General features: G+C 34.6%; 8 protein-coding genes and 1 long non-coding RNA gene across 13 annotated transcripts; 4 read left to right on the forward strand and 5 right to left on the reverse strand.

Annotated features, from left to right (window-relative positions):
* The first annotated feature begins 33 nt into the window (after positions 1-33).
* On the forward strand, positions 34-4,977 carry LOC145735848 (mitochondrial proton/calcium exchanger protein-like). 2 transcript variants are annotated; one of them, XM_081989965.1, is made up of 12 exons: positions 34-151; positions 222-312; positions 436-592; positions 1,419-1,911; positions 2,495-2,733; positions 2,793-2,985; positions 3,046-3,266; positions 3,315-3,447; positions 3,503-3,757; positions 3,813-4,037; positions 4,091-4,312; positions 4,422-4,563. In XM_081989965.1, exons 2-12 carry the CDS (start codon positions 255-257, stop codon positions 4,425-4,427), a joined length of 2,202 nt encoding a protein of 733 aa, XP_081846091.1. In that variant the 5' UTR covers positions 34-151; positions 222-254; the 3' UTR covers positions 4,428-4,563. The 2 variants fall into 2 exon arrangements, with proteins under 2 accessions (XP_081846091.1, XP_081846090.1); XM_081989964.1 differs by having other exon boundaries at positions 41-151; positions 4,418-4,977.
* On the reverse strand, positions 4,942-9,909 carry Ir25a (ionotropic receptor 25a). Of its 2 annotated transcripts, XM_081989960.1 has the most exons (15): positions 8,860-9,909; positions 8,651-8,800; positions 8,471-8,596; positions 8,240-8,416; positions 7,945-8,174; positions 7,707-7,891; positions 7,523-7,646; positions 7,236-7,466; positions 7,008-7,181; positions 6,737-6,951; positions 6,517-6,686; positions 6,243-6,462; positions 5,722-5,906; positions 5,520-5,667; positions 4,942-5,457 (listed from the first exon to the last, which is right to left on the reverse strand). In XM_081989960.1, exons 1-15 carry the CDS (start codon positions 8,966-8,968, stop codon positions 5,103-5,105), a joined length of 2,799 nt encoding a protein of 932 aa, XP_081846086.1. In that variant the 5' UTR covers positions 8,969-9,909; the 3' UTR covers positions 4,942-5,102. The 2 variants fall into 2 exon arrangements, with proteins under 2 accessions (XP_081846086.1, XP_081846085.1); XM_081989959.1 differs by having other exon boundaries at positions 5,520-5,906.
* On the forward strand, positions 8,013-8,508 carry LOC145735875 (uncharacterized). The gene is made up of 3 exons (XR_014179774.1): positions 8,013-8,147; positions 8,214-8,311; positions 8,370-8,508. It is a non-coding gene; the product is annotated as an uncharacterized LOC145735875 (long non-coding RNA).
* On the forward strand, positions 9,853-14,356 carry LOC145735855 (protein peste-like). 2 transcript variants are annotated; one of them, XM_081989976.1, is made up of 10 exons: positions 9,853-9,996; positions 12,193-12,336; positions 12,414-12,656; positions 12,707-12,896; positions 12,959-13,079; positions 13,137-13,228; positions 13,281-13,578; positions 13,631-13,833; positions 13,888-13,961; positions 14,021-14,356. In XM_081989976.1, exons 3-10 carry the CDS (start codon positions 12,418-12,420, stop codon positions 14,280-14,282), a joined length of 1,479 nt encoding a protein of 492 aa, XP_081846102.1. In that variant the 5' UTR covers positions 9,853-9,996; positions 12,193-12,336; positions 12,414-12,417; the 3' UTR covers positions 14,283-14,356. The 2 variants fall into 2 exon arrangements, with proteins under 2 accessions (XP_081846102.1, XP_081846103.1); XM_081989977.1 differs by lacking the exon at positions 12,193-12,336 and having other exon boundaries at positions 9,856-9,996.
* Positions 14,357-14,476: 120 nt separating this feature from the next.
* Positions 14,477-15,204, reverse strand: ND-B18 (NADH dehydrogenase (ubiquinone) B18 subunit). The gene is made up of 3 exons (XM_081990002.1): positions 14,965-15,204; positions 14,734-14,902; positions 14,477-14,657 (listed from the first exon to the last, which is right to left on the reverse strand). The coding sequence occupies exons 1-3, from the start codon at positions 15,095-15,097 to the stop codon at positions 14,552-14,554; spliced, it is 408 nt and encodes a 135-aa protein (XP_081846128.1). The 5' UTR covers positions 15,098-15,204; the 3' UTR covers positions 14,477-14,551.
* A 494-nt stretch (positions 15,205-15,698) lies between these two features.
* On the forward strand, positions 15,699-18,722 carry LOC145735859 (enolase-like). The gene is made up of 9 exons (XM_081989990.1): positions 15,699-15,867; positions 16,714-16,842; positions 16,902-17,114; positions 17,168-17,328; positions 17,385-17,517; positions 17,576-17,707; positions 17,760-17,941; positions 18,005-18,177; positions 18,249-18,722. Exons 2-9 carry the CDS (start codon positions 16,719-16,721, stop codon positions 18,430-18,432), a joined length of 1,302 nt encoding a protein of 433 aa, XP_081846116.1. The 5' UTR covers positions 15,699-15,867; positions 16,714-16,718; the 3' UTR covers positions 18,433-18,722.
* Positions 18,723-19,353: 631 nt separating this feature from the next.
* LOC145735870 (uncharacterized) lies at positions 19,354-20,007 on the reverse strand. Its single transcript, XM_081990005.1, has 3 exons — positions 19,743-20,007; positions 19,596-19,689; positions 19,354-19,546 (listed from the first exon to the last, which is right to left on the reverse strand). Exons 1-3 carry the CDS (start codon positions 19,932-19,934, stop codon positions 19,485-19,487), a joined length of 348 nt encoding a protein of 115 aa, XP_081846131.1. The 5' UTR covers positions 19,935-20,007; the 3' UTR covers positions 19,354-19,484.
* A 1,065-nt stretch (positions 20,008-21,072) lies between these two features.
* Positions 21,073-22,368, reverse strand: LOC145735869 (uncharacterized). 2 transcript variants are annotated; one of them, XM_081990004.1, is made up of 4 exons: positions 22,106-22,368; positions 21,948-22,052; positions 21,408-21,541; positions 21,073-21,352 (listed from the first exon to the last, which is right to left on the reverse strand). In XM_081990004.1, exons 1-3 carry the CDS (start codon positions 22,233-22,235, stop codon positions 21,420-21,422), a joined length of 357 nt encoding a protein of 118 aa, XP_081846130.1. In that variant the 5' UTR covers positions 22,236-22,368; the 3' UTR covers positions 21,073-21,352; positions 21,408-21,419. The 2 variants fall into 2 exon arrangements, with proteins under 2 accessions (XP_081846130.1, XP_081846129.1); XM_081990003.1 differs by lacking the exon at positions 21,408-21,541 and having other exon boundaries at positions 22,106-22,352.
* A 14-nt stretch (positions 22,369-22,382) lies between these two features.
* Positions 22,383-23,077, reverse strand: LOC145735867 (uncharacterized). The gene is made up of 3 exons (XM_081990001.1): positions 22,880-23,077; positions 22,705-22,823; positions 22,383-22,651 (listed from the first exon to the last, which is right to left on the reverse strand). The coding sequence occupies exons 1-3, from the start codon at positions 22,990-22,992 to the stop codon at positions 22,446-22,448; spliced, it is 438 nt and encodes a 145-aa protein (XP_081846127.1). The 5' UTR covers positions 22,993-23,077; the 3' UTR covers positions 22,383-22,445.
* Between the last annotated feature and the right edge of the window lie 266 nt (positions 23,078-23,343).

Here is a 23,343-nt window from a genome sequence, read left to right on the forward strand (position 1 = left end):
CTGGTATTTGTGCCTAGCTTCACTGTGGTGCTTGACAGCGTTCATCCATGACCATACCGTAAACTGTCGCTTGTCAAAAATTTTTTTCATTCATTCATGGGTTGGAAAATTTGGAAATTGGTCCAGGCTCCATTTATAAGCACGAGGAAAAGTAAAAAATTTTGAATAGCGGTTACGTTGATTTATGATTTATTTAATCGCAATTTATACGTCTGTTTTAGGTAATACCACAATCACGTTCACCACAAACGAAAATGTACATTATAGTGCGAAATAGTCATTTGAGGAACACATACCTCAAATTGCCTCACTGTAAGTGTTTATTTCTTTGTTTTGAAGTTTGAAGACAGTGTGTTTGGAAAACACTGCAATTACATAATTCCCAATAACCTATGTGAGGACTGTAACATTGTTTAGTTTCCATGTTTTTTGTAGATGGGGTACAGCACTTTTTAAACTATTCCTGCATTTGCGATGCACATTGTCAGTCCAGTAAAGTGAATCGACATGACCCTAGAAAGGTGCTGGGACATCCAGGACTCATGATTTACTCAGATAACATAGTTAATAATACAGTGCTTCAACATCCAAGGTATGTTAAAAATAGGAAATGACACTGTTGGTACACAAACATAAGGACAACATCCAGTTTCAAAGTTATGAAACGTTTGCCAACATTTGCAGTTACACAAATACAGGGGTTTTAAATTAACTTGCTATAGTTGAGGTTATGTGGGTACCAGTGTACTGGGTGCAACATAGAAATTTACGCTTTATTATTAGTAAATTAGTGTTATCCTGATGTTGGGTCCTAGGGCTTGCTTCTACCTTTATAGATGTTATTGTCTAAAAATACAAGTATCAGCATGCTTTAAAATTAAAACATATAAATATTATCTTCAAGTTTAAACTATAGTGCACTTTTTCAGGTAGTAACAATAACTAACAATAAAAAAAAGGTTTATCTTAAGTTTTATTGAAATATACACAAATCACATGTAGGGCACTACTATTGAAGTGTAACAATCTCTAAGTAGTACTTGACTGCAATTAAGTGAGCTTGTGTGTATTAATGATTTATTGATTAACTTGTCATGGAAAGTTTAGTGAAATTTACCCTTGAAGGAAAGTGTTTATTTGCATTTTTGTGGAAATTTACTTAGTAAACTGTTTTTAAGAGAAAAGTTACACTAGTACTTTAGAACACTAAAAAAATCTGTTTATTATTATTCCATTAACTTTATTAGTCTATAAAAAGGCCAGGAGATTGCAAAGTTCAGTATGAGGGTTACTAAAATGGTGTGCACCTCTTTCACTTCAGTTTTTACCATTTTATGTTTGCTGTATAACATATTTAACTTTTAAACTAGAAATTAATAACTGACCAGCTTTTTACTATTATGTTATAATAATTCAAGGTATATTTCCTTCACGGCGTTATGTTACGATAAAGAACCCCTAAAGCCATCATCCAAATTAGAGGTGACTGTTCAAGAACTGAAAAAACAGAAAGAAGTGGTTGCCAAAGTGCAAGAAGTGTTACCAGTCAAAGACCCGGTAGTTAAAAAGTCCCTAAAACAGAAAGTGATCGACGAGATTTTGCACTACTACCACGGCTTCCGACTGCTCGGTATAGACGTGAAAATATCTGCGGGTTTGGTATGGCGTATTCTGCAAGGAAAAACGTTAACCAGACGGGAACACCGATTGCTCACTCGAACTGTCGGAGACTTGTTTCGATTGCTGCCGTTTTCCGTATTCATAATTGTGCCTTTCATGGAATTGTTGTTGCCTGTTTTCATCAAGCTGTTCCCCGGCATGTTGCCCAGTACTTTCCAGACTGCCTCAGAGAAGGAGGATAAAATTAAGCAGAACTTGAAGGTTAAGTTAGAAACGGCCAAGTTTTTACAGGTGTGTTTTCAGTAACTAAAAAGCTTTAGCATATTTATGATTGTGTATTTTTGAATCTTAAACCAAAGAATAACTATTTAACAAGAAGGTACAGCCGGCATAATTCCTTTGATGTTGGGGTGATGTTTTTGGCTGATCTGGGTTTGCCTTGGGTAGGCAACATGTTGCCGTTGTCTCTTATCTTATTGTACTTTGAAATAAAAATTGCATCCAATTTTCAGGATAAAATAAAAACTAATTTCTTATAATCATTATTTACTTTTTTTGAGTCAGTGTTTTTAGTTCGTCTCTTAATCATTGGAAGATATCAATTCTTATTAACTTTAAACTGATGTTTTATTTGATGTGGTCTGAGATATGGCAACATTCTTTAACAACCTGAATGACCAACCAATGAAACTCCTGATAATTAAGTATCAAAACTGATATCAGTCACTCTTAACTTTGTAGGGTGGTTGTTTGTGTGTGGTAGGGAAAGTCTGTCTCTCTCTAATTCTGGTTAAACAGTTATTCTTTGCTTAAACTATGAAATTTCATACCTAAAATTGTTTTTAACTACATCATTGAAAAATTATTGTTTTAGGGTACTTTAGACGAAATGGCGGTCGAACACAAAGACCGTTATTCTAAAAACGCCAAAGAATTTGTAGAGTGGTTCAATAAAGTCCGAACTTCTGGTGAGGAAGTCTCCAACGAGGAGATTATGAAATTTTCTAAATTATTCGAAGATGAAATCACTTTGGATTCTCTGACTAGAAGTCAGTTAATTGCTTTGTGTAGGGTGCTTGATGTTCATACTTTAGGGACGAATAACTTTCTTAGGTGGGTAGGAGTAAATGATTGCCAAAATGGTTTAACTGTAAAGTTTTTTTGGCTGTAAGGTTCCAGCTAAGAATGAAACTGAGACAGCTGGCGGCCGATGACAAAATGATACAAAAAGAAGGGGTGCACTCGTTAACTTTAGCGGAAGTACAACAGGCTTGCCGGGCTAGGGGGATGCGAGCTTACGGGGTGTCTGAAGAACGACTTAGGTCTCAACTAAACCAATGGTTAGACTTGAGCCTAAACGAAAAGGTTTCAGTTGCGCTTACCGATTAAACTTCAGTTCAGTAAAATGGAAGGGTTAATAAATAGGTGCCGCCTTCCTTGCTGCTGCTTTCCAGGGCGCTAATGTTACCGGAAACCATACCGACTAGCGATAAGCTTAAAGCTACCATTTCGTCATTGCCTGAAACAATTGTCAAACAAACTCAAGCTGCTATCGGGGAGAAGGAAGGCAAGATCGACAATAAGATTCGATTGGAACTTATTAAAGAAGAAGAGAAGAAAATTAAGGAAGAAAGAAAGGAGCACAAGTAAGAAATTTGATGCGGAAAAGTGAGAGTTTGATTGACTTATTGCAGGGAAGAAAAACGAAAGTTGGAAGAAAAGGAACTGTTGGTGGACAAAGCACCAATTATATCAGCCGCCACCACTCCAATATTGGAGGATACTGCATTAAGAATATCCACTGAGAAATTGGAGAAAGTCGAAAAGGTGTTGTGTGACATAATTGTTGCAAACTGCTGCTTAACTAATCATTTAATATCAGGAAAAAGAAGAAGACCTACAAACCAAAGACATTCAAATCATTGAATACGCTATAGACGCCGTTTCAAAGGAAAAGAAATTGATCGTTGAAAAAGAAGAAATCCAGGAACTTAAAGCGGAAATGGCTGACTACAAGGAGGATGTCGAAGACTTGGCCAAAGTAATCGCAGACACGCCACAACCAGAAATTCAGGAAACAAAAGCCGCCAAACGGCTCTTTAAGAGCGTTGGCAGGATGATTGGAAAGATGGACAAAGTAGATTTCATTATTTTTTTCTCAGAAAGCCATAAATTACATTGTTGATTTCTAGTTGATGGTGGACTTGGAAAAGAAGGAGGCGCAATTAAAGAAGGACCTGGAAACGGAAGTGAGCGACAAGAAGAAAGAAGAATTGCTGAAAATCGACGACATCATTGCAGCCATACAAAAGATTAAGGACGTGCCCGATCAAAGTCGGCTGGAAAAGATCGTGAAAGTTTTAAGGAAAATGGATGATGACCATGATGGTTCATTGAAAATCGATGATGTCCTGAAGGTTAATTTCCACTCAACTTTTTATACAACTTTGTTTAACAAATATTGTGGCAGGTCATAGAAATCATAGGAAAAGAAAATGTAAAGCTGAACAGCAAACAAGTAGATGAACTTATCGAATTGATCGATAAGGAGGAAATCTTGGAAGTGGAGGACAAAATTGAGAAAGCCTTGCAAAAGGACAAGGAGGCAAAACTGGCGGAAAAGTTGCAGGCGAAAGCGGCCGAAGATAATCCAGACCAGAGAGAGCCCACAGAGGAGTCAAGCTTAGAAAAGGTATGCACACATTGGTTTAATAAGTACCTGTTAGTTGACTTATTTGCTCTTTTTTTTAATTTTAATTATTTATCTTCATTGTTCAATAAAATTGTGTTCCCTAAGGAAGAAGTAACAGAAAAACCTCCGAAAAGGGAGGAAAGACTGGACGCTCGTAGAGAGGAGCCAAACGAAATTCCTGTAGCCGAGCCGAAAGTAGATCCGGGGGCCGTTATACCTCCGTCAAGTTTTGAGAAAACCTCCACTAAGAATAATTCCAAAATCCTTTAAAAACTAAGTGAACGCTGTAATTATTGTAATGCTGTTTTGTAGTTTTCGTCATATTATTTATTTTTTTAAATACGTACCGATATCTGTTCCAGTTCCATACTCGGAAGTCTTAGGTGGGAATTTAATAAAGAAAACTACTGGTTTTTCTATGTATATTATGTATAAAATAATCCGGCTTTCTGCCAGCGGTTTGGTGCGTGTTAAGTATACAAAAACACGGGTTGTACGTTGGCTGTTTCGTGTTTATATTGAATCAGAACGCCAATAGGAAAATTTTAGATTGTACCTTAATTTTTTGTGATATGAAAATGATTGATTATATTCATTTTTTTTTTCGTTAATTTGAAATAACTGAAGCATTAAAGTTGAAATAAACTTTATTTATGTTTTATAAATGTTTGTTTTTTTCGCTACAACTATTTTTTAGACGACATCCAAGTAATTTTACAATTCAATATCATTTTTGCTTACACTTATAAGTGCCAGAGAATATAAAGAATTTAAATATTTCTGTTATGTCTTAATATTTAGGTTTAACATACAACTTTCCTGGTCGTAATGCTAATTCGCCCTCATTGGCCTTACCACCGACATCTTTAGGAAAACCAGCCACTCTCCTATGTTTGGGGTCAGATACTATCACATTAGTGATATTGGAGTTTTTCCTGTATTTATACCACCAATACTCAAACGCTAATGTAACGCAAGCCAACCCGATCCCAACAAAAATTACTATAAAAACCCCCCCAATATTCTGAATGCTAATTCCGTCTTGTTGATCGTCAGAAGTTTCGCATTGTTTGGATTCTTCATTTCGATTCCACCACTGTTCTTTCAATCTTTCAAGTTCGCGACGATTTAACAGCTGTAGAATTCTACATAGACAATAATTAGTATAAGTGAAATGGCAAAAATTAGTTTCAGTTTGAAAACTCACGCGCTATTAAACTGGTCTTTTAGAGGTGAACCTTGCTGGACTGCTATAGCGTAAGGTTTTCTTGAAAACTCCTCACCAACAACCACAAAATCGCAACTGGTCATATGTATGTATTTAATATCAGTGGCGTCTCCCAAATATGCAAATCCTAAAACAATCAAGCCCTGCTTATTTTCTATTATACGTATAACCAAAAAAGTACCCTCTGAAGAAGACTTGGACTTCCTCACTCGTTCAACGGCAGTTTCTAAATCCGGTGGTAACGTCGCTTCTTTCATGGCTTGCCACATTTTCGTGTACTTATCCGACACCGGATAATCCCAAACCGCCAGTTTGGCTCTTTCCACATCAGTCAGACTATCGTTCAGGCTCATATCCTTCCAAATCCTTGAGAAAATAACCTACTTAAGTACTTTTTGAGATTCAACATCTCGGTAACGTGAGGAGCTAGAGAGTTTTGGCTCGTTTTTTTGCACTCTTTGTAATGACGCTTTAGCGAAATTGATAGGAGTTCAAATGCAAATTTTAGCAAATTTTTATTTTGCTCCATAAGGGTTCCAATGCCCAGCAAAGGGCATATTTATATCAAAGAACCGTAAATTAGGTGAAATAAGCACAAAAAAAGCCCTTTAAAATTATTCACTTTTCATAAAAATCGAAAGAATGGGGGGGTATTAAGGGACTTTTTTAAAGTGCATTTAAATAATCTTATTGGCAACCTACTCATAAAATCGAGCTTCAATATCTGCCATCCTTTGGAAATAAGTCATCGTGGAACTGCCATTAACTGGAGCGTACTGGATTTTGTATTGCTTAGACAAATCGTCCAGAGATTCAATCGGAGTGTCCAGACGGGACACGGTGAGGAATGCAGCCAAATTAGCCGTGTACGAAGCGATAATAATAAATCCAAACAACCACCAGGTGGCGGCCACTAACCGCCCTATAACAGGTTTTATAGTAAATGATGCTAGATTGAGAGACGTACGAAACGTACCAGACAGATTTTTAGGAGCTTCCCCTCCTCCTTGGGGGGTTAAAGACGTCATGCAGAACCAAAGGCATTCTTTTAAGTTAAATTCACGTTTTTCCTCATCATCTTTATACTTTTCCCGGTTGTTTTGATAGCTGTAAGGAGACCATTTGTCGAACACCCACATTAAGAAGCTATAAATATTCAGTGAAAATTACTTCAAAGTATTTGTTATTATATTCACCTTGTAAAAAAATAAGCAGCCAAAATACAAAGCCAAACTTCGTTTTCCAAAACAGTCAAAAATTTAAATAACGAAGTCGGAGTTTCCGGTAGTTTCATCAATATTGTAATACCAACCAGATCGTAGTAAGGGACAGTAAAATCGATCACGTTTTCCCGTTCTGCCATCACTGACAACGACCCCAAACCTATATCCGCTTTTTTCTCTATCAAGTCCTGCATTAAAAACTCATTTTAAGCAAAAATCTGAAATACATTGTAGTGATTAAAACCTTAATAATGCCATTCCAATTCCCCTGTTCGTCCATATTGCCAAACATCCCGTCAGCCACCGCTTCGATTTCGTAATCAAACTTTAAAATTTCGGCAATTTTGTCGATTAAATCGATACAGTAACCCCTGAAACCCTTCTTAGCCGTGGGGTCTTTGTAAATAAAAGGTTTTTGCTGAAAACTCCTACATATGAAGTCCCAAAATAATGCAGTTTTCAAGTAACTCACCTCAACGGTCACAACTTTATACACTACATCAGCAGTAAAATTTTGCATGTCTTTCGAATTGAACAGGGTTAAATTATTGTCAAATCCCGCTTGCCAAGTACCAAGTGCCCGAGATTTATCCGACGTCCCTGATCTGACGTACACCACTGTTAAACTAGCAGCAAACTCCATGTAACTTAAGCCATTTGATGCAATATTAAAAGGGCCAAAAGTAGGCGGCTCTGATGATTCCTTAGAAAAGTAAAAAATTCAAACAACTTTTTAACTAATAGTAATTGACACCATACTTTTTGTAGGTAAGAGCGTAGATTCAAGTTGAACCTTTTCGGGCTGATTTTCGGTTCGTAATCGTCGCAAGTCACATAGTTGGTAACGTTGTTTTTCTTCCAAGAACCGTCTAGTAACATTTCTCTACAAATTACAGCAAACTCTTCATTACCAATCAAAAATGTCGTTTTCTTAGGGTCGTACTTTACGACTAAGAAAGCTTTTAAAGCCAGATCAAAGTAAAAGGCAGCATCAATCTCTGGAACAACGTTGGAGAGCTGAAACGTAGTCTGAATGTTACGAAGCCGGTCCTGATAAGCTGGATTTACTACAGGCCTAGCAAACAACACTGTGGCGTTCTTCACTGTTGCCTTTATATCTCCAGGATCCTAGACGTAAATTAAATTATGAATGAAATAATCTGGAGATGGAATAATAATACTTTAGTCAGAACGTGCCAAGCGAATTTCCTGTTAAACAAGTTTTTTTTCTCGGCAGATTCCAAGACCACTTGTATAGTATCAAGGCTTCCAAGAACAAAAAAGTTTTTCAGGTCAAGTTTGTCGAGCTTCTCCAATTGGTCCGGGATTTTACTGACGTCAGTGCTGATTTCATCTATTAAATGTCTGGTTGGGATGTTCTGAAGTAGGGCTTTGTATTTATGATCCATAACTGTAAAAAGTAATCAACTCAAAAATGTGTCTTTTTTAGATTGTTAATAACAGAAAAACTCTTACCAAATGTATCATCAAATATAATGGCAGCATTGGTGATATTCTGATTGGAGACCAAAGTTCTGATCATTTCGGGTAGTAAATCTCCTGGTGGTGAAATTTGCACCAAATACTCCTCCTCGTTTTGCTGCAGGTTTCTCCATTGCCTCAAATCGCCCTGCTGACCATACGAACCGCTCACTGCCACCAAAATAGCTCTATTACACCACATTTACTTTTGTAGAAATTATTTACCTGTAGGAATCCCTAGAGCTGAGGTAAAAGATTTTACAGTTTCCGAAGCTAAACCTGCTCTGGTTGCGTCCAGAACTAAATGCGGAGGGGAATTGGCGTCCAACATTTTTTGATAAGTTGAACAAACTAGAATAGTATGATTTTCAATTACGGTTTAGGTAAGTGTGATGATGTAGTTACGGGAATCTAGTATATTTTGAGAGTCTGATCTGTTGCCAACCACACGTTTCATCTCAACACTCAAACCCAATTTGGAAGTTTTCTTGATGTAGTTCATTGCCACATCGATGGCCTTGTCGGCCACAGTGTTACCTTCTTCATTTACATAAACTGAAAAAATACAAAATCACAGTAAAAAAGTTCTAAAAGCACTGTGAGTAGGTACTTACTGACGTTAATATTTTGGGTGGTTTGTGATTGCACTACTTTAATTAACAAAAACCAAAGAAAACCACTGAAAATCATTTTTTTTATCTCAACTCCAACCGCAGTTTCCATTGAACATTCTAGAAATCAAGCTCTAATTTGAAAGTAATGAATATTATTTTACCTTTACATGTGGTAGACGTACAAACACAATAAAGTCATTTATAGAGTCTTCGCATGTTTTTAGTTAGTTTTAAGGGACAGTGTCACTATACTAATAAAACTAATTTTTCAATGATTTTTAAACGTTTATTTTTGCTTTGAACCCTTAAACATCAATTGTGTTAACTGTGAAATGGTTGCAGAATCAAGTTTATTTGAAAATAAATTAAGGGGTGGTAATGCAGAAACCATCCTTAATCAAACAGAACATACTGTTGCTAGGTGAGTACAGTAAAAACATTTACCACACACGATTACATTTAAATAAATGATAATGTTGGCATTAGAAGAACGAAATATTATCTAATTTGTTTTTTATTTTAGTAGGGCTTTAATGGATTGACGTGTTTATTAATCTTTATTGTTTCCCCATTAATTCTGTCAGATTTCGACGGTTTTTACTGAAAAAAAATAGATACTAATTCATCAAAACGCACATTGAACATTGTTTGCGACACATTACTTCTATTTATTATCATAAACATAAAAACAAAAAACTTGAAAATTATGATCGTTAACTGAAGATCTGTTTACAAAAACAAGTTTCAATAATCTTGCAAAAAAATCTACAAGGGCGGCGTTGATCTTTTGAATGTTTGTGGAGAACAGAATTTGGAACTAATTTCAGTACAGCCATTGGCTACTAAGCAGAATATGTCAATGCCACGTGACCATTCAACCAATGAGAGCCAAACGTTTTTTTTATTTCCAGTTGGAAACCAGTTTGGGTCTGCCTCTGAGACATATAATGGACACTTAGAATTTTTTTTTTAAACTATTTTGATAAAATATGCGACGAGTCTTCCAATACATGGGTAAAGTAGTTCAGTGTAATTATTGTATATTCCGAGTGAAGTAGTGTGTTTTAACTGTTTTAAGTGATTTAATTTTGAATCAAGTTTACAGCTATTGTTTTGCTTGGCTGTTTCCAGAAACATGTAAATAAACTTTTTTGCTTATTATTCTAATCAGCATTATAAACCATTAAAGGGTATATCATAATAATGTACGGACTCAAAGTTTGATCGTGGAGGTTTTGAGAAATGCAACGCTATAAAATGCACTTTAGTTAGTTAATATATAGCGGTAATAATTGTCAAGTAACTAACTAACAAATTTCCATTATTGTAACAATAGAAAAAAAAAACGTGTTTTGTTTAAAACCATTCTGTTTATAAAGCGATAGTAACAAATTCAGGGTTAAATAAATCTAAATTTACTTTTAGTACATTATAATGTGAGAGCTACTTCATGATAGAAATTACAGTTTTTAATGAAATAATTAATGACTTATTAAAAGGTAAATACGTGACAAACATGGCCAGTGCCAAGCAATAATTAATTTATCAGTCAATTGTATATACCTACTAAAACATTATTACAACTCGATAAGACTGGTCTGGTAAAATAAGAACAACCAATAATGCTGATATAATAGTAATTAAATTTTAACACAAAATTAATTTGATCTTTTTGATGGGGTCATGTGTGTCGCACACGTTATTGTTCCCATCAATAAGTAGTATTACGTACAGAGAATACAATGAATATGTACATTTTGTGTTACTTTTCAACTATAGCAGGCACACTTTATTAACAGCAACATTTGATAATTAATAGAATGGTCAGTTTTAGAGCAATTTGTGATTCACATTGGGTGAACAAAAATAATTATTTTGTCACCCACTATACAGATGGTATCACCAGAACAAAAACTTCTAAAAGTGGCGTAAATAATAGTATATTATAAACCTAGAGACCAAAGTGGCAGTTTTAATCCCCCGTCGAAAGGGGTGTACATTTTGCTAAAAAGACACTTTAGTCACAAGGTTTATATACTATTTTATGCACTTTAGAATGCAAGAAACTAAAATTCACAAAACAGTTGAGAGCTCGCTATGGTTATATGTTACTTTAAATCCCTCAGGAATTACATTTTTTTAAATCCCTGAGGGATTAAGTGTCCCTTTTATCCCTAAAGGGATTATAAAAGTGCACTTTTAATCCCTAAATTGCACAAAATAAAATTAACTTGCATCATATTATTGCTTCTTCATATCTTGCAAAGTTGATAAGATTTTTTTTCTGTATAAGACGTTTGTTTATTTATTCAGCATTACTTTTTATGCGATAGTGCATTATCTCTTCTTGAAAGTGTCCTTATTCCTTGCATGCGTCAGAGGTTAATACTAAATGCCTTTCCTGACACTTGCTTGGCTTTTTTTTGAACTTAGGCTGAAAGTGTGGTTTTGACTGTGAAATTATACACCTGATCTGTCACATTCAAATGCGGTCACAACTTTTAGCGAGTGTCGAGGAAACTGGCCAGTCCCAATTGTATGACAAAACAATTTTTTTTTTTTATTTTTAACTGCACTAATGGCGTCAAAATGTAATTAATATCAAAATGTAAATTTTAGCTTATGTAATTATAGGTTATACTATAATAATTTTTTTAAAACATTTATCTTGTTCATTTCGAAATTTAAACAACCACCCATGTTTTGTATGACTTTTTAAAAAACGTCATTTACTACTTATACTGTATATTTAACATATGCGTCAATTATAAAAATTATAATTCAACTGTTACCTAAGGAAAATATTAATGAATTTGTTTACTTGAAAGCGCACGTGACTAATTTTAGTTGTTTTCTTACTTAAATTAAAAGCGTCATTGTTTCCTAGAGCAGGTTAACGTAAATGTTACGTTTTTTATGTAAAAATTTATTAACTACTGAATTTCTTGCCTATTTTACTGTCACGGATATGTTATGTTACTAAAGTAGGTGTAGGTAAAAACAACAAATTTTATAAGTCAAATAAACGCAATCAGATGGTCAGCTAATTACACGATTTACAACATTTTTACAGAACCTCCATTCGTACGGCCGTTCCTTGTCAGAATTGAACGCATTTCAACACGTTTTAACAATTAATTATTAAAAACAACCATAATTGCTACTCACTAACTATACTACATAGAGGAGGGGTCAATTCGCGTAACCTTTAGCGAAATGATCGACTAATTACCCAAAAGAGTTAATTGAATTATGAGACTTATTTAAATTGTTGTTCGAAGTATGGTAAAAATAAAAAGAAGCAACTTATTGTTATTTGTGTCTCATTCACAGTACGTATTTGTCGAGGAACCTTACCGGATTCATTCAAGTCCTGATTACTTATAATTGACCGTAATAAAGTGCATCATTGTGCAGAAGTTTCATTAGAGTGTGATTTTGGATTATCCACCTTAAATCAGAATTTTAACGGTTCAAGTAAGTTCTAGTCCGTTCATTTTAGTCACAACACATTATCATACATGTAAATGATACTAAATTTAAATTTGTTACAGAAAAATGTACCCCAAAAAATATTTCAAAAAGTACATAGGGCTCAGTGGTCTCTTTACCGTTTTCATGGCCCTTGGCATTGCCATACTCTCCTTTAGAACGTTAATTTACAAAGCTATAACGAGCAAAATATTTGTTCTGGAACCCGACACCTATTCCTTCCAGCTCTGGGAAAGAAATCCAATGCCCATGAGCTTAAAGATCTACCTTTTCAACTGGACTAACGCGGAGGAAACCAAAAACAGGTATTGTAGTCAATTAATTGTAAAGATCGGGTGTTTAACTCAAGTTCCAGTTCAGTCAAACCGATTATGCAAGAAATAGGACCATACTTTTTTGATGAAACTAAGGAAAAAGTTAACATAACTTGGGATAGTGACAATGGTACTGTAACCTTTTACCATTTAAAGAAATGGTGGTTCAATCAGGAGAAGAGTAATGGAAGGTTGAATGATAATGTTACATCAGTAAATCCAATTGCTTTGGTGAGTACAAAACCGAAACAATTTCCATTTTCTCAGTACCTTTTAAAACTGAGTTATTTTAGTTAAGTGTCTTGACTGCAAAAAATTGGAATTACTTTGTCAAAAAAGCCCTGCAGGTAATGCACAGTTCAATGAAAATCACTTCATACAGTACACACAAAGTTGAAGAAGTTTTATTTTCCGGTAAGAACAATTATCTAATCCCAAATTGAGAACCAGTAAAATTGTAATCAAATCCAGGTTACGAAGATCAGTTGCTGAATGTCGCTAAAAGTTTGCCTTTTGCTAATTTGCAAATCCCTGATTTTGACAGATTCGGATGGTTTTACACTGTGAGTACCACTCATATTATTAACTCTCTCGTTTTGCAAAAAAAAATCCTAGAGAAATAACTCGGAAACGTACGAAGGAGAATTCACAATGGACACGGGAATAAAAGGGCAGTTAGGGCAACTTTACCGCTGGAAAGGTATGGAACAAACGCCTTACTATCGAGAAGGGTGCGGTAAAGTGACTGGATCCGCTGGCGAATACTTCCCTACCAATTTAACTAAGGAAACCATAATCAAATTTTTCACGCCGGATTTATGCCGATACGTGGAGCTGGAGTTTGAAAAGGAAGTGGTAATTAGCGGAGTATTAGGATACAAATATGTGGCCGGCGACCGATTTTTAGATAACGGTTATTAACCTAAACTAATCTCATAACTGAAATAACATGCAGAACATTTTAGGCACCAAAATCCCAGAAAACAAATGTTTTTGTGAAGGAAAGTGTATGCCTTATGGCGGTTTGAATATATCAGTTTGTCGATACGGCTCTCCCGCTTACGTGTCCTTACCCCACTTTTACAAAGCAGACCCCCATTACACAAGATTAATACATGGAATGAACTCTCAAGAGGATTTACATGAGTTTGCTATGATTTTTGAGCCAGTAAGAATCTAAAAATTAAAAAACCTACAAACATTGATTTGGGAACAATTTTAGAGAACTGGAATGCCTCTCCGCATAGCCGCTCGTTTGCAGGTCAACCTTTTAATGCAATCTGTACCAGGAATTAGGTAAAACTATTAATAATCCACAACTAACAACCCTAACAAAAATATGTATTCATCTACAGGTCATTTGAAGATTTACCTGAAGCCTACCTACCAATTTTCTGGTTTGAACAGGTTCTAGATGTTCCAGGGCAATTTATTTTCTACATAAAGTTTTTAATTAATTTAGAATATATTTGTTTAACTGTAGGAATAATACTGATTTTCGGATCAATGATATGTAAAATAGGTCTTTGTTACAAGTTATACAATACGAAAATTTTCCGAAATAAGATCAGAAGGAAACAGCCAATTAAGGAAGAAATTCCTTTGAATGGTAAATAAAACCTTGTTATCTAACTGACCAGATCATAATTGTGATAATAAGTAAGTTATACTGTAATAATTTTATACAAAAACTATGGTGTTTTATTGGGTTAACTTGAAAAATTATCTCTGGTTGATTTGCAAATCAAAGTTTGAGAGTTTTTCCAAATTAAAAAAAAAAACAAAGGTAAAAGTGACAAAATGGTCAAAAATACCTTTAAGAATTTGTATTTAAAACTCTAAGTTATTGCAAATATCTACAAACTGAAAAATACCTCTGGACAGACTCAGGCTGTAATGCTCTGCTGTTCATGGGCTAGGCTTTGAAGTTTTTGCTGTTTCTTTACCCTTAAACGTCTTTCCCTTTCATACTCCTTCATTCTGATAATAAAACTAAAACAATTAATACATATTTTAGCACTCAAAGTATCATTTTAAACAGGATATTATTAACACAACAGATACTTACTCATCATATTTGCAGTTCAAATAAGCATGTTTTTGATGTGCACAGTTAATAATAAAAGGAAAGTTCTCAGTCCTGCATACAGTATAGTCCAGTAATTTATCAGCACAGTAGTCCCTGTCTTTTAAAGGCATTTTCACTGATTCCATGACCTCCTTTGAAAGTTTCATCTCTAAAAAAATACAAAAACAATCAAATTAAATGAAGAAAGGAAATTTTAAGGCTAGTTCCTACCTCTAGTTTTCCTTCCATTAGGAAACCCTAGTAAAGGATCAAAAGTGGGTTCTTCCTCAGGACTTGGGGTCACCTCAGGGTGCAAATACAAGTTAACGGTATTGGAAGGAACGTTGCCCCATGAGTTACCCATTTTGCAGCAACAATTTGAAGCAGACTTGTACCGAACTGCTTCAAATATTTTATTTTATTTATATAATATAATTATTTAATATCAAATTGAGTTTATAGGTTAGGTTGCATAACCACTGCCATCCATATGTCAAATTTACTTTATTATTCACGGTCAGATGCCAATTGCGGTCACGTGACTGCAGTAAAACTACAACTTAAATCAACATGTGACTGCTATAATAGCTGTCAAATTTAGGTTTTAAACGAAAATGGCGGGCTATTTAATTTACTTTGCATATCACGTTTTTTTTATTTTTGCACCAGAAGATTTACCTGAATAATCGAATTTAATATTTCCACAATCACAGTCATGTTACTGGCAAAATGCTGCTGGATATTAAAGCAATGAAGTGGAACGTTTGTCGTCATTGTCGGGTTGGCCGGCTTCGACCTTCATTCGTCCTTGGATGAAGGTTGAGAAATCAAATGATTTTGACACCACCTCGGTTTTAAACACTTTTACTGGTTTCGAGTGCATAGTCACGTGATGGATGTATATAATCAAACTTTATGTGTCACGTGATTGGCACGTCTATTAGATCTTATTGAACAAAAACTCTGCCCTGCCGGTATCAGTGGGTTACTCATTCCTCATTCCTTAAATTTAATAGATTCCGGATCCTCCGGTATTAAAGCAGGAATATTCCAAGATATCACGTTATTTGGTGAATTTTAATTTATATCCTAAATATCTTAAAGTTCCAGTCAAATCGTTATATAATCTATAAGGTAAGTTAGTAGTTTTTGCATATTACATAAAAGTACTACAAATTACAGGCTTTATCTAGTGGAGCCCCTTTTTTATGTGTTGATTTTTTCAGTATATTTTGAAAATAAAAGAGTTTTTATAGACTTAAACTGCTATTTGGAGTAGGTTTCTACATTATAGTTTAAAATGGGAGCTGGAAGTCTATTAATGATGGCAGTTCATATGCTACATCCACCTTAATTTCATTCAATAGTTTTGAATCAGAAAGTACTACTTGATTGTATGGCTATCTTCAAATTTACCATTTAGTTGTGCAATTTTGACTGATATGTAATTTGTTAATGCTTGCATGAGGCTGAATATAAAGTTTTTTAAACTATAAAATCTGTAATTGTTGGTGGTATACTTGCATACTCTAGGTGAAGTTTTCAATTTCAGTGTCTTCAACAGATAAGGCAAGTATGTACTTGTGTCTAGTAGGTTTGATAAAGTCAACTTTAATGAGATGTGAATAGTAGGACTTTCTAGTATAATTGAGTAACTTTACATAAGAGTAAGATTGTTTCAGAAAAAACTAGCTAAAACTATGCATTTGCCTAGATATATTTTTACTAGGATATTTAGAGGTAAGTGTAGTAGTATTATTTAAAGATAAAGTCTTTTGAGAGATTTGGATAGTGATTCTGTAATTTAACCTTGGATTGATCAAGAAATAAGAATGTTTTTACTGTAAAAATGGCTAAAATGGCATTGTTTAATGTTAAGTATTTTAGGTAACTTTATTTTATTACTGTAACAACTGACAAACATTTAAGACATCAAACACATTTTTAAACCATGTTGAAGCAAAATAAATTTTTTTACAGACAACATGCCTATCAAAAGCATTCTCGCCCGCAGCATTTTCGATTCCAGGGGCAACCCAACTGTGGAAGTAGATCTTGTCACTGATTTGGGTTTGTTCCGTGCCGCGGTACCGTCAGGTGCTAGTACAGGTACTTTTTGATCACCATTGTAATTAAACCCACCTAGAAACACAAATTGGTTTGGTCAGGTATCTATGAAGCTCTTGAGCTCCGCGACAACGACAAATCGCGTTACCACGGCAAATCGGTGCAAAAGGCCATCGACAACATCAACAAAACCATTGCTCCTGAATTGTTGAAAGCTGGCTTGGAAGTCACCCAACAAACTGAAATTGATGAGTTTATGATTAAATTGGATGGTACTGAAAACAAATCCAAGTTTGGAGCTAACGCCATTTTAGGTCTGCTTTTAAATTAATGTTTTGTGGACTTGTACTATTTTAGTTGGTTGCAGGTGTGTCTTTGGCTGTGGCTAAAGCGGGAGCGGCCAAAAAGGGCATTCCTTTGTACAGACATTTGGCTGATTTGGCTGGAAACACCAATATTATCCTTCCAGTACCCGCTTTTAACGTTATTAACGGTGGTTCTCATGCAGGAAACAAATTGGCTATGCAGGTAAATTTAGTTAAATTACGTTTTTTGAGCAAGTAATTGTTGTGGTTGTCTTAAAGGAATTTATGATTCTTCCTACCGGCGCCGCTAACTTTACTGAGGCCATGAGAATGGGCAGTGAAGTATATCATCACTTGAAAAAGGGTATCAAGGACAAATTCGGCTTGGACGCCACTGCTGTGGGAGATGAAGGTTAATTAAGCTACTTTTTATTATAATGGAGTTTTCTAAGGGTGTGTGTTATTTTTAGGTGGTTTTGCCCCTAACATCTTGAACAACAAAGACGCATTGGATCTGATTAATGAGGCTATCGCCACTGCGGGCTACACTGGTAAAATTGAAATTGGTATGGATGTAGCCGCTTCTGAATTCTACAAGGATGGTAAGTATTTACTTACATTAGGGGTAACAATATGATGATTGCTGGAACTTAGGACAATACGATTTGGACTTCAAAAATCCCAATTCCGACAAAAGCAAGTGGCTGAGCCCTGAAAAATTGCAGGCTTTGTATCAGGAATTCATTAAAGACTTCCCAATTGTATCTATTGAGGATCCGTTCGATCAAGATGACTGGAGTGCTTGGGCTTCTATTACTGCCGCCACTAACATTCAAGTAAGTGCAGTTGCACTATTAACAATTATTTAAAAAAACTTATCTGTTGTTTAATTTTTCTAGATCGTAGGAGACGATTTGACGGTAACCAACCCCAAACGTATCCAAACTGCGGTTGAAAAGAAAGCATGCAACTGCTTGCTTTTGAAAGTGAACCAAATCGGCACCGTTACCGAATCTATCAGGGCTCACCAATTGGCCAAACAGAACGGTTGGGGTACTATGGTATCTCACAGGTAATGTTCACTTTCAAGTCCAAACCATAAGAGTGCTCAATGATAATATAATTATATGTGATTTAATCTAGGTCTGGTGAAACTGAAGACACTTTCATTGCCGACTTGGTTGTCGGTCTGTCTACCGGACAAATTAAAACCGGAGCTCCATGCCGATCCGAACGTCTGGCCAAATACAACCAGATCTTGCGTATCGAAGAGGAATTGGGCGCCGACGCTAAATATGCCGGAAAATCCTTCAGGAAACCCCAATAAAGTCATTGGTAAAAATGGAAACAATTTGATTAGTAGGTCAACTTTTATTTTCACCGTACTATGCTGAATTTTTGGTATAACGTGCGTTCCTGAAAGTACACGTGAATACTTTTAATTGGAATAATAATTGTAATGTTAAGTATCAAACTGTTTCCACGTGTGTAAGTTATTTATTAGCTAGCGGTAAACTTCTTGAATGTCGTTATGTCGAGCTAAAACTAGCGATTTAAAATAAACAGGATGTTGGCATGTGTTTATGAAATAGACAAGTATAATGATTGCTAACAAAATTAGAGTTTTATTTCTCATAGCTAATTGATTAATTTGTTCAATTTATTTTATTTTAAATTAACTTAAAATCTAGGAAAGATCCTAGACAAGGCGGAGTGCTCAATCGAACGAGGGCGATATGAACAATTCGCCCGAGTTTTACAGGCTATTTTTTCTACGACTAATTGGAATTACTTACGAAATTTCACACAAATAAACACTCGAATGTTTGAAACGTTTCCGTGTTTACATTATCACTTTTGACGCAGCGAAAGTTTGACCGGTGTCCCGGATTGTCACCAAGTGACAGCTGATTAACTTCGTCTTTTAGGTTGAAGTTTTGAATGAATTTGAATCATTGTAAATTGTAATTTTGTATCATTTGCTTTATCATACAATAATGTTTTTATTCTTCAATTGAACACTAACTGAAAACGGTTTTTGCATTGCCTTAAAACATAAACCAAAATGCAATGTTTTGATGCCCACTGTCAGTGAGGATGACAATCTGAAGAATTATTTTGTTTACGTTCAAGATTAGCTGTAATTGGTCTATTTCATATCGCACTAGTTCTCTAAATTGTTAAGGAATGAACCAATATCCCTGTAGGAGAAGAAAAAATACGTTTTCAACAAAAAAAGTCGCTACAATATGTGTAAAATTACATCTATTACTTGCTTAATATACATATAACCTGTGATATAACTTTAATTGCAGTAATTTTGCATTACTAATAATTATAAGACAATGGCAAATCTTTGAATTCACACTTTAAAATGGGTTATTGTCTACCGCCTGGCTGTATAGTCGTATGCACAGGAACAAAGTCTTCCGCAACTAAAACTGTAAAAACCACTCAATAAAACTAGTTATAAAATTATTTTTGTATTACCAATAGATTTGGGCGTGGTACTTTGCTGATACGGTTTATTCTCGCATGGATCGGAACCTTCGTCATGGTCGTGCTGCTTTACCAGTTCTTTGACCTGATGTTGGAATATATTTATTTACACAAATTTTTAGCAAAAACCAAACTGACCTTATGAAAAGCGCAATGAGTCTCATCATACACAACTTGCCATCCTCGTTCCGCGCCCTTTTTGATTTTGTCCCACGTGGAAGGTTCTGGGGTTGTGGTTATTACCCCGATGTTTTGCGGCATACTTTGCACTTTAGTTGCCCATAAAGTGCAAACCAGCACCGTTAAAGTAATTGCACACAAATTTGCCATGTTTTCAGAACACTGGTAAGAAACGCACACTGCTTGTAAACACAGGTCTGCAAGGAAAATACTGATTATTAAATAAACTAGTTTATTTTTAATTTAGTCACTTATATGCCATAAATATAATAGTACCATTGTGATGGGGGATTGCGGCTTTTAGAGGTCATTCTGTAAATAAGCTTTCTTTGTTCGTTTTTCATACCTGTTTGTCCGTTTTTGGTGACTAAAACTTCTTAGAATCTTGGAAAACTTAAGTGGTACACCTCAAAAGGTGGTTTGTGTCAAGGAGATTTTTAGTAGAAGTTGTTTTATTTTAACATATAACAAATTATTCTGAGAATTAAACTAGTGATGTTTACAAAGTCACCAACGTTTTGAATAATGCAACATTTCAAAGACAACCTCGATTTGTTCTAACATATAAGTCGAGTTAATATGTTACATGTGATGTGAATGCATAACAAACTTACCTTATTAAGCTGAAATTAAGCAAATGTTCAGTATAGGGTGGTAGATTTGATCAGTGCGACAGTTACGCCTCACTGAAAAAATGTTTCTTGGTTTTGGAGTAGTAACATTACTATCCGGGGCTTTAGTATGATAGAAGTTATAGAATTTTTCTCCACGCACTATATAACCGCCTTCAATATGATTTATCAACAATGCAATTAGTACAATTAAAAAAACTGTTAACTGGAAAATACGCCAAATTAAAGTTGATTTCAACATTTGGAAATTTTACTTTATTAAGCAAACTATATTTACGCATTCACGATAATTTTGTGTGTTACTTTATCACTAACCGCAAATAATATTTTAGTAATAAACATGGTAACCTTCTGATATCTTCTAGAAACTGATCTAAACATAATCTTCAATTGACTGTTTTGACATATAAATAAGTTCAGATTATTGGTATATTGGGTGTTACCAAATTTATTTCCAATGTAAATTCGAAAATGGACCGAAAATTACTACAGTAGATACAGGGTGTCAAATACCAAAAAGTATTCAAGCAGCATTTTGTTATACTTTGTTTATGTGTATGGAGGGAGGGATGCAATTTGTTTCGATATTTGGAAACCATCAAGTTTTTTTTCAATGTCCTTCTCAATAATATGATTCCAATATTAAAAGCCAAAAGTCACTTTTATGAAAAAATTATTTATTAGTAATTTATATTTAGATTATTTTAACTTTACAAGTTTTTACGACTTTACTATCTAATATCTAACATAAGCAAATTACAATAGTTACAATCAGTAGTAGTTTAGTAGCTTTTTTATTTCAAATTTAAAAGGTTTAGTTTATGTTGTTTTTAAAGCAATTTCCTCCAATGTTTACATAACCCCCGCGACATGACTTTGATCGAAATAGAAAACGGTCTTCTACTATCACAGTTGTGGTGGCCAGTTTGGCAGTAGCTGAAACAGATTTTATTAAATTGATGGTTAAATATACCCAAAAAATACCTCGTACATTAATAATTTTTTAAACAGTTATGGAAACAAATGGAAAACATTTACTTCCCACTCGCAAAAAACCAAATCTGCATCTTACTACCCTCATTATAGATTCTTCAGCAATAGGAAAATTTGTATTTATTTCGGCCACTATAAATACAGAGATTTAATTTTAAGGTCTTAAGAAACGAGAAGTTGCAATAAAATTTTCTATTCAACAATTCAACGGTGCCAAAAATGTAAATAAAAACCTAATAAACGTTTTTCTATAATTTTAACTATAAAATGCAGGAAGATGATGCTTTATACCTGTTAAGAAATGACTATTAATTGATATCTTATTGACAGAACTTTTGCATGCAAATCATGTATTTTTTGAATCACTATTATATTTATACAGGAAAAGTTAGAAGCAATCATTTATTTTTTCCAAAAATCAAGTGTGTTTTTATCTTCTTTTAATAATTCATTGCTTCAGTTTTCAGTGGACCAACATTTTATAACTTGGTTATAATCAGTTATTCACTTGTACCCTACAGTACAGACAATAACTTACTCGGTTCAAAATCTTGTTTTTGGTGTTCGTGATGGTTGTGATCGTGATAAGATTTCGAATGGGTTATTTTAGTTTCTGCTTCGGAATTGTCTAATTTTGCACTTTCTGAAACAAAACATATAAAATTGCTGATGACCCACCGTCAATTTACCACTTACGACGAAAATCTTTTATTTTCTGATATTCATCCGGATTGTATATCTTGTTGTCAATTGCGTATGGAAGCACTGCCGGTAATATTAAACTCACTAGAACAACTTTCAACAACATTGATGAATACATTCTCATTTCTTCTCAGTACTTTTAGTTTCCAAACCGCAATCCTTTCGTCAGAAGCGTAAATGGATGATAATAACTGATGATTCAGGTTCAAAGATGAGGTTATCAATTTGAACCCTGATAATATTCTATATAAGACGAAGAATACTCAATATGTTTATGGTAGCATTGGTGGCTTTTATTTTATTTTACTTTTTAATAAATAATACAAGATTCTATCTAGGCTTCGTCCATGCATCCATCAGCAGTTTCCACTTGTCCTTGATTACAGTTAACTCTGCCGATATGTCGTCCTCCATCACTAGGTACACTGGCAAAACCATCAGCATTCTTGGCAGTCGGAGCTTTGGATTTTTTTATGTTATTTCCAGGTGGTGATGAACGCACGTCAATGTCTAAATGTTCGGGAAAAAGTTCTGTTGTGGCTGAAATTCAATACTTTACTACAAAAAAAACTGTAGGAGTATAAAAAAAATACAAGGAGTTGAAGGCACTGTTATATAGGTGGTTGTGGATGAAGGTTCCTCTTCTCCACAAGGATCTCCATGTGCATGTCCATGTTCCAGTATTTTAGAGCCAATTTTGTGAAGTTTACATCTGCATTTTATGAATTTCTTAATCATGTGAATAAAACAGATTTTGAAATAACTTACCTGCTATCTGAAACAGAATTTTTAATTTTATTTAACAACCCCAAAGTTGGTTTCCCTTCAGTCAATGTTGCCAAATATAAGACTGCTAAAATGATAATAATTTTCGGACCCATCTTTAATAATTTACTTCTTATTGGGTCTTTCTGATACTGATTCGTAATAATACTATAACAGTTCTGTGCTTGTGGTGAGGTATCGGTTCGAGATAAACACTTTAATAGAATAGTTATCAGCAATGGGAATTTGGTTTTGGCCAATAATAAATGTATTTGTTCTTGTAAATATAGATTAAAAATTCAAAAATTTCAATCAAGTAACTTTTATTTAAGAACTGTTTTAATTGCAACACTTAAATTAGGTTCAGTTGCCCCAATGCCCTATTTTTGCTGGTCTCTTACAGTTACAGAGTGTCCAACAATTTGGTTTTAATAATATAGAAGCTGACTTAATTTTTTACGCACAGT

The sequence above is a fragment of the Ips typographus genome, linkage group LG11, assembly GCF_016097725.1.
Source record: "Ips typographus isolate SLU linkage group LG11, UJ_Ityp_2.0, whole genome shotgun sequence".
Classification (NCBI taxonomy): Eukaryota; Metazoa; Arthropoda; class Insecta; order Coleoptera; family Curculionidae; genus Ips; species Ips typographus.